The 17326-nt window shown below is 37.9% G+C and overlaps 1 protein-coding gene across 1 annotated transcript in view; it reads left to right on the forward strand.

Annotated features, from left to right (window-relative positions):
* LOC114548296 (RNA binding protein fox-1 homolog 3) overlaps window positions 1-9972 on the forward strand; it is a 144816-nt gene extending 134844 nt beyond the window's left edge. The window contains exons 11-12 of the mRNA XM_028568150.1: window positions 5616-5694; window positions 9864-9972. Of these exons, the coding sequence (XP_028423951.1) occupies window positions 5616-5694; window positions 9864-9908 (124 nt within the window). The 3' untranslated portion in view covers window positions 9909-9972. The remainder of the gene's footprint in view (window positions 1-5615; window positions 5695-9863) is intronic.
* Window positions 9973-17326: the final 7354 nt, after the last annotated feature.

Genomic DNA, 17326 nt, shown 5'->3' on the forward strand with positions numbered 1-17326 from the left:
TGGAATGGAATCACTCCACCCAGAACCATAACTTGAACTGGATTACCACATAAAATTGTTTGTGGATGCATGATCCTTGACACATGTTTGGACCTATAACCTTTATTGTTTTATTAGACATTAAGCCTTCTTTAATGCATATTCCATGTAAAATTACTACTGACTAATTGAAAAAAGGTAGGTACTATCAGTCCCTCCAGGATTTCGCGATGTCAAATTCAACCAATCACCGTGAATTTGGTGCGACTCGCAATTTTGACCAATCACTGCAACTTTTCCATAAATTTGACCAATAACCAGAGTTTCTCGTGACTTCAACCAATCACAGCAGTCCCACGTGCTGTTTACATTTTAATATCAATGTATGCTGTAACGTTTATTCACTCTAAAGTCACTGAAAGCTGCTGCTGTTTCCTGTCAGCTCTCTGCAGTGGGCGGGGCTGCTGCTCAGTTCCCCCCACAACTGATGTGCGCACACACACACACACACACACACACACACACACGGTAGATACAGGAAAAACAGGAGATGAGACGTACACAATGACCTAAATTGAGGACAGCTGTGCTCGTTATTGTATGTGCAATGATAAGTTAAAGTCCAATAAGTACTTCATCAAATCATATGAATACTGTATGTGTCCCAGGCCAGGGTAGGAAATTAACTAACAATGTAAAGATCAACAAGCCACTGACACATATGTTCAAATTTGATTCATTCAATAAATTAATATTTTTCGTCTTAAATCCACCAGCCATTTTCATATTATACCAACATTTGCAGGATCCTAAGCCTTTTTGGTTACTAGGAAAACTCAGCCCAGAGTAATTTTATTATCCTCGAAACAAGTTTCCTTTTTATTTTTTAAAGAAGTATACCCCAAAAAAAAGAACTTTCACTGTCTCTCGTAACTTCACTGTAACAAAAATACAAAAGACATCACAACTTTTATCGCAATTTTTTACTAAAGTTCCCGCAAAATCAATCATTTTGGGCAAAAAAAAAAGGCCGCGAAATCCTGGAGGGACTGACTTATTGTGCAGAGAAACACTGAATGGTTTCTGGGGTTCTGGGCAATATGTCAATATGTAAATAACAATCGCCCGTCCTGACCCCCCTCAACCCTAGCGGGGATTCTTGAAGGGTACTTTAACGTAACAAGATACGCACACAATTTAAAGATAGTGGGAAAAATGGGGAGTCAATAGGAGCCCACAGCTGAAATCTGCCCTCAGGGTCTAAAGATAGTTATTCCAGCCCTACCTTGATGTTGTAGCCAAATGGACCAAGAGACTGGACCATGGGTTGCTTAAAGGGAAAATCTGCCACCTTTTAATGTGCATTTTCTAATCAGTGTTGATCATAAATGTAGTCAATTGAAGCAATAAATTCCTCAGTGCATGCAGTATTGACTGAGAAAGCTTCCTACTCACTGAGCTGTGCCATCAGTGGCTACATGTACCAGGATGCATTGCGCACAAGCTACTGACACCCAGCCAAAACCTAGTGTAGCTAAGTTGCGCCTCTACTTATGCTGGTAATAAAATAAAATCACAGAGGCTCCACAGTCCAAACCAGCGTGAACCAAGAAAGCAACAACTCTATTATTTTTCACATTGTCCACGGCAGCACATTACAGCTTCACTACTTTCGTTTGTCCTTTCACAATAAAAGCCCAACCTAAATTCACTCAGCATTTTGCTAATCGGCTATTCAACAAAAGCTTATAATTTTGTTAGATGACAAAAACCACTCGTTATCTGCCCTCTCAGCCCTGCTTGTTTTAGTTGTCTTTTCCAGTTTATCTCATGCATAGTAAGGTGGTATTGGAGACAGCATCTAACAAAAACTGTCCACCCTGACATTCATTGCAGCTGAATGATTCCTTTTCTGTTGGCATCAGAGGGCTATGTTTCTGGAGGGTCCCCACTGGCCAAGCAGCATACTTGGCCTCTGTACTTCTCTCTTAGCTGCTTTTCTTTGGCCAAATATGGCTGAATATCCAAGTCAGCAAAAACACTGTAAAATGTATCCTCCACAATAATATCCTCTACACACATATTTTGGCATATCAGTTTTGCTGTTGGAAACATAGCTATAACCTAACAAGATTTCTGGCAGAAAAGGCTTTCAGGCAGAAGTTTAACTTCTCCCAACAGCAATACAGCATGCCTTCTGGCTACCCAGAGGCAAAATCCAGACTGAATAAACTGTAGTTCTTCCTTGCCTCCAACTAAGTCACTGTGCAGGTACATGCAGGAACAGATTTCGCAGCTGTGGACTGCAGCTATTTCGATCAATAGGGCACACACTGAGGAAGAGCACGCACTGAGGAATTTATTGCTTTAATTGACTAGATTTACAATCAACCATGATTGAACATCCACATTTAATTAGTAGCTTATAGTTGTCAAATCAGAGTGTCTGGCTGCAGCCCTCCACTGTGGAGTCTGTTCTGGTGTAGGCTCCACTGTCAGGACAATACAAAATAAAATTGTATAAACTCTTACATGTGGTTTGGTCATTTAAATTCAAATAGACTAACTTATCAACATTGTAAATTGCGAACAACTAATTCCGTCAATGTAGCATTTATTTTGCAGATCCTGTCTACACTATACGCAATGTGTAGGCTATTCTAGGCCTATTTTTAACACCTCATAAAGCTGTCTAATGCTTCTTGCGTTCAGCACGGTTGGGGCGCTGCGGACGGCATGCATTGACCCCACAAACCGTCTGGTTTGATTGTGGTCAGAGCTGCTCAAATAAGGGACTTCTTCTCTCCTGTAGCCAATCGTTGCAATGAGGTCTATGCGTCCGCGATCAGACCCTCTGCGTCATATCGCCGTCTGCTCCATGCTGAATGCAAGAAGCATGAAACAGCTTATTCAGACACAATATATTTTTTACAAAATACAAGAAACTCTGTGTAGCAACATTCTCAGAAAAATATTAAATTTGCTTGTTGAGGTCATGTGTATTTTCTTCAAACTATTATGTTGTTACTGTAAATTTTCCCACTCCTATATAGGCTATACATTCGCTTCACTTGGGTTTTTTATTTTCTATTTGTATTTTTGATCACCATATATTTGCACCTTCATGGGTGTGGTAATACTATACACAATAAAATACAAACAAATAAAAAAACAGTAACTTAGCTCTGTCTTCCTCATGTTATAATCAAAGTGAATTAAACAAGTCTCATAAAAGAGGGAAATATAAGTCCTTAGTCAGGGTCCTGACAGAGCAGGTAGTAGTTCATTTTCACAATCACCACATACTGTAACACAAACACATATGGACCTAACATACTATATTTCAAAAAATGCAAGTAAAAAACGGTTTTGTGTGGCAGGGCACCTTTAAACAGTTTACGTTATCCACAGAAATAAAGCTATGCTGCTTCCACGTGCTAGTCGGAAGATACTACCTCCCACTCGTGAAGTACAGTATGTAGTATGTTATGTTCAAGTGCTTTGTTGTCGGTGCGAAATGGAAAAAGGTAGACTCAAGGATTATTCTCACCTGCTTCTTCGAGCTAAACTAGTTTCAGAATTTCCCACTTGAAATTATGAGTTGAGGGGGTGTTTATGTGCAACCTCCAATCGGCAACTCGTATTTACCATAATTCTGATAGCCCCTGAAGGCAGCATAAATTGCAACTTCAGAAACTATCCTTCAACAACGAAAGTACATAAGACCAACATGGCATCATGACTTTGCGTAAATATACACGCCACTTTCATAAAGCCAAATGGCATGTTATTGTACGCATTTTCAGCTATCCATGTGTATGCCTACGCTGTATACAGCTGATGTAAACATACCCACCACATGGCCTCGCCACGTTGCGTGTTATTGCAAGAACGCAACGTACTATTGCGAAAACGTCACACGCCTGTTAAAAAAAAATTAAAAATGGTTGGGTTTAGGAAAAGAACACTTTAGTAACAAAACAGTGACAAAAACACGGAAAATAACGTCAAAAACACGCTTAGGAAAACAATAAATAGTTGGGTTTAGGAAAGAAACATTGGGTAAGGATCATTAAAAAAATAAATAAAAAAATAAAAAACGGCTGAAACGGCTGAAAAATCGGCACACGGGTGAAAGTCCTTACTCAATCCCCCGTTCCTTTATACTACTCGCTACGGTGGAAATTGACTCGCAACATAGGTCAATGGCGGCAGATTTGCGTTGATAGACACGCAAAAATGTGATTATGCGTCTTGATAACACGCAAAAACGGAATACAAATTGGCGTGTTATACATACGCCAATTCATGAGATCAGTCTGATAAAACGAAAAAGAAGCCCATATATGTAACTTTCAGTAATCTGCGTTTTTTATATATATATATATATATATATATATATATATATATATATATATATATATATATATATATATATATATATATTAGTGCGGTCAAACGATTAAAATATTTAATCGAGATTAATCGCATTAATGTCATAGTTAACTCGCAATTAATCACACATTTTTATCTATTTTAAATGTCCCTTGATTTCTTTTTGTCCCATTATTTTTTCTCATTTTAATGCTCTTATCAACATGATACGATACTTTTAAAACGGTGCCTGAACCAAAAGATCAATCCGGTGTTTACACCGTTTAGCTGTAAACATTTTAAGTTACCTGCTGCTGTAGTGTAGTGTTGACTGGCCTCCTGTGCGGCAATGTTTCAATTTCCTCTAACGTCCGTTTTCAGAGCATCAGAAAGAAGCGCAGGCATCTAAGTGATACCTAAATAAGGCACCGAAATCCGCGTTGCTATTTGGTCCGGTAGATAGCGGTCGTTAAGGCACCGGGTCTCGGACTAGGCACCGGGTCTCGGACTAGTTTGCAGGTACGTACTACTCTTTGGCCGGCTCGCAAGCAAGTGCAAACAAGTGTGTGCAGCGTGGATGTTGTTGTGTTTCCGGTCTAGCTAGATCCGGTGTGGTGTTGTAGTTTTTCTAACGTTACTAGTTGTTGCAACAGCATGTGAAAAAACTACAAAGTTTGCTAGGCAAAAAAGAATGTTAATCTCGCGATACAAAAATTTACGCCGTTAAAATGGATTTGTTTAACTCTGTTAATAATGCATTTAACTGACAGCACTAATATATATATATATATATATATATGCACTCCTTAGGGGAGTCTATATAGGGCGAGGTTAAAATAAATGTAATTTCCTGTCCTGACCAGCTTGACAGTGGAGGTGTTTGACAGTGGAGCCTGCACTGGAAGTGACTCCACAGTGAAGGTCTGCAGCTAGACCCATTTTGAGTTTCTAACTCTTGTACAAATATGAGTTAACATTTATCTTAATCCTAGTCAAACGTTCTGCGCAATTCCCTGGAGAGATACTAAAATGCTTGATAATGCAGATCTGCAATGTGTCAATATATTCATGGTGGATTGTGTTTAGCTACATTTGTCTGTTGAACATCTTGGAGAAGCTACTGTGGGAGTTAAGTTTTCTACTATAATAATAATAATAATAATAATAATAATAATATTATTATTATTATCATTATTATTATTATTATTTATAAGTAATATTGTCATACTAAACACTGTTTCTGCCTGTTTTCTCCTCTATAGTTATGGCAGAGTCTATGCAACAGCAGACCCATATCACCATACGATTGGTCCTGCAGCCACATACAGTGTGGGCACTATGGTGAGTCTGTTCCCTGTTTCTTAGCTTCTGACTCTCTGAGTATTGTGTCAGGATGCATGTGGTATCGTGATGAACTAGGACTGGTGCTGCATCATCACACTGTTGTATATAATAACACATTGTATGACACCTGGACACATGTTTAAGTTTACAGGACACCCATTTTTCACTAGAAGATTGCTATTTATATGAACTACTAAACTGAACTTTGATGAAAAATGTATAACTCAGATCAAATAATTTCCTGACATGCTTTATTAATAATCCAGGAATGTGTTCAACATAAGGGTCTATTTCAATTGTTGACTTAGTTGTGTTCCTATAAGTTGTGTTTCCCTCTTAGAGACCCATTGTTTAATCTTTGCCACTTCAGTAAATGAAAAAGGCACATTGCCTTATTCTTAAACTCCCAATTCCATTTTATTGGCTGAAAGCTACTTGCTTGAAATCCAATCGAGACTGAAAATTACTCCCGACAATAAAGTGCCTTTAAATGTTGCAAGGGGAGATAGTTGAATGGTTAATGTTTGTTTTTAGCTAGCTTTGCAGCTAACATCAAAGATGAAAAAAATCTTTCCAAAAAAAGAAATGGTGCACCCTAATGGGGTTGGGAGAGAAACTGAAAGTACAATTTGTTTTCTTTTGCGGGTGTGGGTAGGGACTTCCTCCAAAGATTAACGACCATCTAGTAAATGCTTCGATGTGCCGTGGGAGATTAAAGTAGGAGAGAAAGATAGGCCACAAAAAGTAGAAGAAGGAGAGGGAGAATTAAAGTTCTTGGTAATAAACTGGCTGCAGTCAGAGTTGCTGCCTGGTGTAGCATCTTGGAAAGATGAGATGAGGGTTAATGCTGAGTGCTGACATGCGTGTGATGATGAAAATCAAAAGCCCTACCAACATCTCCCTTTCTCTAGTGCAGCTGCTAGCTAAAAGCCTTCATTAATTACGACATGTTTTCCTCTTCATTTACTTAATTAAAACAGTGACCTCTGTTTTCCTCCTTATTACTCTACACTTTCTTCTCTTTTGTCTTCAAATTACTCCTCCCTTTTTCCGTAATCTGCCATATCCACACCCCCAACTAGTAAACTTTATTCCTCATTCTCAATAAAAACAACTACAACACTCAATTCTAAACTCATGCCTAACATTCTGAACTGTAGCCTCAAACAAAACCTAATAACATCATTGTCACGGTGCAGGACAGGGATTGGACCTAAATGCAGATAGATGAGAAGGCAACAGGATGAATTCAGTGGATTGTTTTGAAAAGCATACAATAGCAGAAGGTCCGGCAGGCAGGTAACAGGTAGAAGGCAGGTAACAAGCAGAGAGGTAACTGCAATGAAACATGACAAACTGACAGAGAACAAAGAAAGGTACAGCAGGATCTAAGATGGAAGGGTAAGCAGGTGAGTGATTGGGTGATGCAAGTGAGGAGGTGGGAGAGAGAGGTCAGTCAAAGCAGATGAGTGAAGTAGAAGCAGGTGTGTAGATGGGTCTTGTAGCCAGGTGATAGTGAAAGGAGGGAAATGTGTTTCATTAGTGGTTCAACATGTCCTCATTCACTTCTCCTCAGCACTTGCCCTCGGGGGAATCCCCGCCGCCATCATAGGTGTCGTTCCATCTGTCTGAAAAACTGAAGTGACAAACTTCAGAACCAACAATGGTCACCTTAGAGGTGGATATTACCCACAATGCATTGCAGTTATGCCTTTGGTGCAAGAAAATCCATGGTTAGGTGGCAGTAATGTATAACCGGTAAAACTCCCATTGCTGACCACTAAAGAAGATGAATAAATTGAATTAAACGTTTCAGCTTTTTAGCAGATAGTTTCTTAATAAAATATCATATTTTACTGAAAAATGTAATAAAACTAGGTAAATCAATTCATATTAAATGAAATTAATTGTAAATTAATCACACTTTTTAATCTGTTCTTAATGTACTTTAAAAGGGATATTTTCAATTATTAATGCTCAAGTGCTATTTGAGACTCAACGTACTCTGGTGGTAACTCAATTCACCTCCACAGTACATGCAAATAACTTAAGTCGTGTCAAGAGAACCATCTGTTACTCAGAACGTAAGTGTGTGGCTCTTTAAAGAGCCTTTTATTTGTGATTCAAGATCAGGTTTAACTTCCAAAGCCATACAGGGTGCGGGCCTGGCTCTTCAGAGTGTACAACATATTCATTCCTCTTTGCATGCTTGGTGTTAGGTTACAGTATCACAGATCACGTTATCCAGGAACACCTTTGTATCAGACTGGAGATGTGCTTTACTCGGCCTTGGTGAGCCGATTTGTAAAAACAAGTAATAATAATAATAATAATAATAATAATAATAATAATAATAATACAAACAATACATATTTGTATAGCACCTTTTATACAAAAAACGCAGCACAAAGTGCTTTATATTAAGGAAATTGCATGACATAAACAGACAAAACTAACATAAAAACAGGGATAGAATGCCATCATTAATGGAAAATAAGATGTTAAATAAAACACACTTGAAGCAGTAGCACTAAGTGGTCGATCCATTATAGTTTAAGCTGAAAATGAATAAGGGAAGGATTCCAACGATGGGACTTAATGGTGCATACACTTATGACTCGTGAGCCTTGTGGTGCATTTAAAGTTATTGTAAAATAACCTTTTGCTCTAGTGGTTCTTTTTGTCATTTAACAGCAATTTGCTGTTGAAATAAGATATTGTTACCATTTAAATTTGACAACATGGATCGTATTGACAAGCTGTACTTTAATGTCATTGTTTTTTTTCTTAAAGTATCAGTTCAGGGTTTAGGCACTGTTTTAAAAGTATCATTTTAGCACCGGTATTGGTAAAAACCCAAACGATACCCAACCCTATTCAGGGCCGAAGCAGGAAAACCCAAGGCTTAATGCCTGGGAGCAAAGCAGACCAGTGGAGCTTCTTAGCAATATCTCTGCATTGATCTCCAGCATTTTTTGTTTTGATTCTTACTGTCCTATCATAAGTCTGACAATGTTATACGAATGCAATGCTATATCAGTGTGGTACTCTTTTAACCATACTAGTTGCCATGAAGTGAGAATTTTTGTAAACACTGGGCGTGAATTTTTTTTTGTCATTGACCGTAATCTGAGGTTTGAAGAATAGTCCAATATTGACATTCTTGTCTTCCATTTCTTGTGATCCAAATAGATCCTCGGTACCTTGAACATGGAGAGTGATACAAATACAATGTCTGTCTCTATTCAACTGCACAGAAGGAATTAGAATTAGGAAACCATCTTGTTTTTGTCAGGAATAAAAATAAAATTACTTTGCTTTTATTTTATTAACTTGTTGATCTACTGTATACATAGTAGGCCAGCTTTGTTTAAATATTTTAATGTTAAAAGCAATTGTGTTAATTGTATTATTTATAGGTTTTAAATTCACTGGAGAGCTTGTTATATGGCAAATGTGTGGCGTACTTAATACCAAGTAGCAGTTTTGGGGTTGTGAAGGTTTCCTCCAAACAGTATCACAGTGGCCAAAAGCTGAAACGTTTGCAGAAATGCCTTGCAATAACCACTAATGTGTGTCGAAGAGTACTGTTTTTTTTCAGTATTTTTTTTTTCCGCAAGCAGCTGTGGTCTACAAAGCTAATTTAGCTTGTAATGTGTCTGTCACTGGCAGTTTTAAGAATCATTGTTCCATTTAAAAAAATATTTACTGAAAGAGATGTGTGTTTTGAATATTTTTGCTTTAGCTGTCTCATCAGATGCCAGAATAGCTATGATGGTTGCCTCATGCTTGCTCATCTGAGCTGCCTTCTGCCCCTTTTTGCACAAACTGAGATTTCCTGGCTTTACAGATGACAGTACCTGTTAGTCATTCAGTGTCATGGTCATGTCATATGATAGGCTAAAGAGATTTATTCACTGCTTTGTTTAATGTTAACAAGTTTCAAAAAGAAAAACTAACTTATAAATTCACGTACATGCAACAATCACATTCTTTCACTTCAGAAATGTCCACACTACCTAGTGCACAAAATCCCTCTCAATTAAACAAGAGACAAGTGGAAAATGGGAAGAATGATTCTTTGGAGGAAAGAGAGAAGTTCATTTTATATTACAAAAGTTCTACAATGAATACTGATCAGAGCTTTTTCATCTTTGATGTTGCAGGCTAGCCTTTACAGAGGAGGGTGCAGTCGCTTCACTCCCTACTAGAAAAGAGAGAGACACGCCCCCTTTCCTTCCCCGCAAAACAGACCAAAAAAATCAGCAACAAATGAAATGACTAAATAACCTTCTTCACCCTCTTCATGGAAAACTAAAAACAAAACACTTCCAGGTGGCAATGTGACCCTGAAATGCAAGAATCATTCTTAAGTTGCTTTACCATTTACAGAGTGTACACATTGTCATTTATTCATGTAATGTACTTATTTTGGAAAAGAACATTTTGTTACTCTGTGTTGACTTAAATATATTTGCATTGATATGTCTGTAGTGAAAAAAAAGACAACTATAGTCAATGTTGACAAAGTGGGGAAATAGTTTAAATAAGATATTTTTAGTCTTTCTCTTTCTCACTCTTTTTGTCTGCAACTCAGATCCTTGGGGGTGGCACTAGTTTTAGTACTATCTAATTTCCCTACTTTTATTGTTTCAATTAGTCATTTCCTACATATGGTACATTAAAAGAACTGATGTTCAGCAATTCGAGTTTAAGCAACAAATTTCAGTTTGGATTTATTAGGTAAATGATACAACCAGTCCACCCCCTTAGAGAACTGGCTCCATTCAAAGTGAGCCAATAACTGGAGCTGAGTTTCAGACTGATTTAATGGGACTCAGAGCTGTTCAGCCCAAAGGAGGTTAAACTGCAACAAAATTGCTACCAGGAAGTGATGCATTATGAAACCCAGAAGGTGAGAGGAAGAGTGTGATGTATTACTGAATCTGAATGCTGGAGGAAGTGATGTATAGCAGAGTGTGAGGCAAGAGCTATGACAGCCATTGCAAAATAGGCAGCAGTGTGTCAAAGCCCATTGATTGTTGGCACATTGCCAGAGGCAGGAGGTATCCCATTACTGCTGAATGCTTTTAAAAGGAGAAAACTACATTATTCCCACACGTTTTTCACTGTTTGATGTCTCGTCATGTCCTGCACATACTAAGCAATAATAATTTGCTCTATATACATATGGAGGAATACTAACAAATATTTTTTACTTTGAACAGATGGGAGGGTTTGATCCTTCTGAATTCTGTTGCAATACTTACAAACACATCTTAATACCGTGTTCATGTTAAAGCAGGCAAACATGTTATCCATAACAATTGTCTACTTTCACACCCGCAGACACAGAGCAATACATTATCATTCATTTGTTGTGTTTGTCTCGACCTGAGGAATGGAATATTCACAACTGTTTTAGCTCTGCTTTGGTCTACACTAATCAGATTTTCAGACTGAATTGCATTTTGTTTCACCCTATTCAGTCTGAAGTCATGCTCATGAAAGCCCTTACCAAGCAATAGTGAAGGACCTGTCTGTATCCCGTAGACATCAGTTTCAGTGCACATGGAAGCTGTGATAGCAGTGTCTGTAAGCAGTTACGTTTATTTAATGATGATCAAATAAATATTTCTTTTTGTTAGTTATGTGGGTTGACTTGCAACAACCTGTACACCTGTTTCCTTCTCATCCTAACTTTTCTGTCTCTGGCTAAAGAAATTTAGTAATGGTCAACTGAAGACAGTGGTGAAACAGAGCTGTTTATGTCTGTCTGACATTTGGTACTAAGCAGGTAGTGGGTTAATCTGGGGATTTGTGCAGAAAACTGTTGTCAACAGGGGTTGACAAGAGCAGCTGAGACTCAACTGTATAGTAAATGGTCCTTACAACCAAAACAAAAGCTAAAAAGGCACAAAGCTCCATGGAGCAGTATGGTGTGATAATTCTCTAGGATTCCGACACCATGGTTGATCCTTTTACAACACACAGTAATTTGAAACAGTGTTGACATCATTCAATCAAATTGACCTTTTCACTAGGCAGATAGTGAAATGGTGCATTCTCTGCTGAGATGATCAAACTAAATAGGACTGCTCCCTACTATACAGTTTGATTATCTCAACAGCGGGTTTCATTGGGCTGCCTCCTAATCAATAACAAATCATGAGTTGAGGACCCCTCAGTTGAGTATCGTGTTGTCAGTTGAAACATGTTACTTTTTTTTCCAGCATTATAACGACAGGCTACAAAGTTTTGTAAACCTAGTCGTGTCGGAAAATATACATACCTGTCAATGTATTATAATTAAAAATAGAGGAGCACCTCCTTTCTATTGTGCCTCGTTTCCTCACCCTCATTTCTGCACACTCTGCAGCTCCAGAGCTGAATGCTAGTGAATCCGGCTAAACCTCTCTTGAACCTGACTGGGCACCACTTCTTCTACTACTGCCCGGTATGATCAGCTGAGAGCACTATCAGTAAAGAAGCATGTTAAAAAATTGCCCTCATCACAGATATTCAAAGCAAAAGATTCAACTCAGGAAATAACAACATCAGGAATTATCAAGGCTTTTCCTCCTTTCCCGGTCATACAACTTATTTTAAAATTTGTATTCTATAGTCCTTTTCCTCTTTAGCTGCTTCGCTGCCAACTCTTCTTGTTGATAACTCTGCCTCCCCACTCCCCCCCCCCCATCACTTGCTTGCTCGCGACACCTGTTGCTGATTGGCTGGAATTAAGTTTTGTGGCTCTTGCGCACCTTTCTGTTTGTTTTGTATTTACACAGCCAGGGCTGTATAGGAACACTGGATTTGTTTTCAGTGCACTCAGAAAATAGAGAGCTTGTGACCATGACGAGATATTCACTGAATTTAACAAAAAGTGTATTAGATTAACATCGCTCACTATACCTTTAAACAGATAAATTAAGCCACTACTGAAACCCCTATATTGGCCATTCTGTGTCATTCACCTTTAACATGATGAAGACGCCTTCCTGAAAACAACTGTTTCCTGTCTGCCTCTTCATTGTCGGCTGCCCAAAAGGCAAAGATTTTATAAAATATTGTCTACCAGCAACTTCAATCCAATCTTATTGTGTTATCAGGCTTCTAAATCCATATCTAAGTTATTTATATATATATATATATATATATATATATATATATATATATATATATATATATATATATATAAAAACACTTTTCTTTGATTTGTTTTTTTATTGTTAGCACTGAACAATCTACTGCAGGAGTTTTACTGGAAAATAAATGTAGTGTTTTGGTATAGATTGATTGCAATGAAAACCCAGGGAGGAAACCTTTTTGTAGCTTAGTATGAATTTCTCCCTGTCCCCAGGCATATGTCAGGAGATAGAAAACAATTTGTGATTTTCACCTACAAAAATGGCCTTCGACCATCTTATTGGATGTCAGGTAAAAGACAGAAATATAGGATCCTCAATGCAAACGCAAGCTCTCTCACTCGCTTCAGTTTAATTTGTTTTCAGTGGAATGAGTTGTCACCCAAAGCTCTAATTCAAGACCAATAAAAAAGAAGCACCAAAAAAGAGCAGTGAAGCAAGTGGATAGATGCTCAGATCAGATGTTGTAGTTACAACTCTTTTGTATCAGCTGCAGTCTGGAATAGTTTCCTCTCATTCTCCGCTGGGAGATTGACTCTCAAGGTGATCCCCTACCCAAGTATAGTGTGTTTTAATGAGGTTGTTAGTAGTAGTAGTAGTAGTAGTAGTGTGGAGAGGCAGCTTGATAAGTCTGCTCAACCGAACCTCCACATACATTAAAACCCCAGATAACTGTTATGTAAATGGTAGGTAAGAGTTTTACAACCTTGGATTTGGGGTCAGTTGATACACAGGAGTGGTAGCAAAAGATGTATAGTTTCTAAGCCAGATGAAGATATATGTTTTTTTAATTGGATGGATGCATTTCATTTTTTCGATATAATCTTGGAAATAGAATTTGCCGCTAAAAGTCACATGACACAAGGACAAATGTCTAATGACAGGGATTTTAGGAATTAAAACATGAGATCACAGTCCAGAAAAGGTTGAGAAGCCCAGTTTTGGAAGTTCTCCAGAAGGCAATTTAAAAAGAATAAAAAATAAATTACAGGCTTGACACACTGAAAAAGCTCAGCTCTGGACCAACTAAAGCTCAATAGATATTTAGCATTTTCTGCTAAATGGAAAAATGGAAATGATCTCATGTTGCAAGCTTGCATGTTTTAAATTTAGTAAAAAAAAAAAAACAGCTGTCTAATCCAAAACTGAGTTGGTGTGAAATAACTTTAAATGTCTATAAAATGGGAGCCTGCTTATCAAAACATTGCTTTGTAGCACCACTAGTGGCCAGATTCCACAGTGCAGCTTTAAAAATAACATCTACACCATTACTTTATCAGGTTATCATTAGTTAGCTAGCTGTCAATGTAACATGTAACTCACGTGTAAGTTATCTTTGTTGTAGTTCTTTTCCATTACTCACCAAAAATGTCCCTCCAGCTTACTTTATAGCATTAAGATACGGTACAACATTCAGAAGAGTGTAAATAAATAAATATCTGTAAGGCAATCCGGGGCCTGTTTCACAAAAGCAGAATATATAAATCCAGGATAACTGATAAAGCGAGGCTTGACCTAGTCTATTCTGTGCATCCTGGCTTGGTGCGTTTCACAAAGGCCAAGCCAGGCTGAGGAGGAGAGACTAGGAGCTGAGGAGGAGAGACTAGGAGCTGAGGAGGAGAGACTAGGAGCTGAGGAGGAGAGACTAGGAGCTGAGGAGGAGAGACTAGGTCGAGCCAGGCTGAACTAATTCAGATAGATGCGCGTCCACGGATTTCTTCAAAAGACCGCGAGGTCGATCACAGATTTACTGATGCCAAAATGGAGAATACGCATTGTTCATACTTTATACAGAGTGAGCAGCAGCTTTTTGTGGAAGTATGATGACGTGAAACACATTATTTGAATAAAAAGAAAATAACACGGCCGCTGTAACGAAACAGCGAGAGAAAGCAGCAGACGATCACGGACCGACTGAATGCATAAGCAGAATAAATATATACATTAACTGACCTGTGCTCTGAATGGAAACCGTCATACTCCTACCATTCAATGATTAGGCTACTAATCATTTGCACAAATTAACAATTGTACTCTTTGCCTTAAAAGTAAGCAGAAGATAACTCAGGAAATTTACCATGAAGATCCATTTTCTAAAACGCTAGAATATGAAGCGTAAATATCTCTTTCACTCTGTTCCTCCCTCTCTCTCATTGGCTAAAATATTAATTTCCTAAGTCATATTAACTTCCACTACTCGCTTTTAATGCAAAGTGTACAGGTGTTTGTTTTTGCAAATGACAAGTGACACATTGAATGGTTTCATTTAAGAGCAGTAGTTCATAAATATATATTTTTAGACTATCATTTAGTCGGTCCGCTATTATCTGTCACGCTTTTTCTTGCGTTTTTTTATTTTTTATAGAGGACGAGTTTCCTTCTCTACATATTATATGCCTTGCTCCCTGGTATATATGGACATAGAAAATAAAGACACTGAAGAAATTGCACTGTAAAATCTAGAAACTATAAAGATAATAAAGTGATAAATTCCATGCACACTATAAACATGAATGGAACAGAGTATATTCATCAGTTATTTCCCCCCAGATAAAATATAAGGTCAAAAACCATTAAGGTGTCCTCTCCCTGTTGTTACATGAATGTACAGTAGCCGACCAGTAACTATCATTTGGGAGGATTGTACAGTTAGGATATGTTCTTAAAATTGTAGAATCCTCCCAAATTATAGTCCCAGTTTACTGGACAACACAAATTGTGTGCTAAGAATGCCAAATACAATGCACATGGAAGCAGAACAAACATGATCCTTATTGTTAAAGAAAAAAAAAAAGAAATTATAAACTAAAATAATTTAAGGTGCATTGGGGAACTATAGAAATGTACAGCATTGTATGTATATCCCTTAGTAACAGACTTCATTTAAAACTCATTTGAAATTTTATCAGCCTTTTCTAATTATCTCAACAACTGCCATAATATATTCATCAAACTTCTTACAACCATATGAACAGCAGTGTTCATACAGCAATATAACAGTAACAATGACAAATTATAATTATAAAAAAAAATAATGGTCACAACTTTAAATAATAACAGTACTCAAATGAACAGCAATATGCACCTGTTGTATTTTAATCCAGGCTGATAAGAAAAGGGTAAAACCACTGCTGAGTGAACAGAAAAGGTTCCAGGATTAAATAAATCCTGGCTGTTAGCCTGGTCAGGACCAGGCTAGCTGCACAGAATAAATTTCCATGGTGATTTATGTGCCTCTGCTTTCGTGAAACCGAGTCAAGGCTAAATTCATCCAGGATAACCAGGAAATCCTGGCTTAATCCCTTATCTTGGTTTTGTGAAACAGGCCCCAGGTTGGTTTGGTGTTTGTGACTAATAAAGATACACCATAGAAGTCCACAGTAAAACAGCAAGATGAATTCCCAATTTACTGGGAGGAAATTTGGGTGTTATTGGACACTATAACAAAACTTGTAAGTTGTTTAATTTAAGGCTGATATCAGCCAGATATATTTGCAAATTAATGGTCTGGCCTCAACATGCACAAACTCACATACTTAGGAGACATATGATAAGCCAGTGGTTCTTAAACCCTTTTCAAATAATGTACCCCTTTCAAATATTTTTTCAGCCAAGTACCCCCTGAACAGTGCATAACATTTTTGGTAAAATAAAAACCTATTTAGAGAGGTATAACACTGTGGTACAATACAGGTTAAACAACCTGGTAACTTCTAGCCTACAAATCAAATGTTTAGAATCCATCACTAATTTCATTTGTTATTATAGTAACATTATTTGAGGAATTATGCATTTAATCATCTCATACCCCCTGCAACACTCCTTAATACACCCAAGCATTCAGTTACCCACCAATCTCTCTTCCTCTCACCCCGTCACACACACACACACACACACACACACACACACACACACACACACACACACACACACACACACACACAAACACACACACACACACAGATTCTCCCACCAGTAAATAGCATCTGTGCCTGCTGTGTCTGATGGGATCGTAAAGAGGGGAGTCAGTAACGCAGGAAGAAAGGGGAGTGTGAAGAGAAGCAGCAACTGAGGCAATTTACCCAACAGATTAGAGATAAGAGAGTTCAGTCAATAAGCACTGATCTCATTTGATGATATACCAGAATGACTAGACTCACACACACAAATACACACACACACACACACACACACACACACACTAGCTGGTCCAATGCTGTCTTTTCTCTCGTTCTCTTGTTTCTCTGTTTTTAAAGGACAATTCCAGCGCAAAACGAACGTAGGAGTTAATAACAGATGTGTACCCACTCTGTCGTTCTCTGGGACAGGCTTTGATGCTAATCAAATGTGTTTGTAGCTTGAAAGAAGCAGGTGCGGACCGCTGATTAGTGTACAACGCCAGTATTTGGGGAACAAGGAAAGTAAAAACAAATCGCTATTTATACCACTAAAAAGGCTTAAAATATCACCAAACTTCAACG

The sequence above is a fragment of the Perca flavescens genome, chromosome 21 (genome assembly GCF_004354835.1).
Source record: "Perca flavescens isolate YP-PL-M2 chromosome 21, PFLA_1.0, whole genome shotgun sequence".
Taxonomy (NCBI): Eukaryota; Metazoa; Chordata; class Actinopteri; order Perciformes; family Percidae; genus Perca; species Perca flavescens.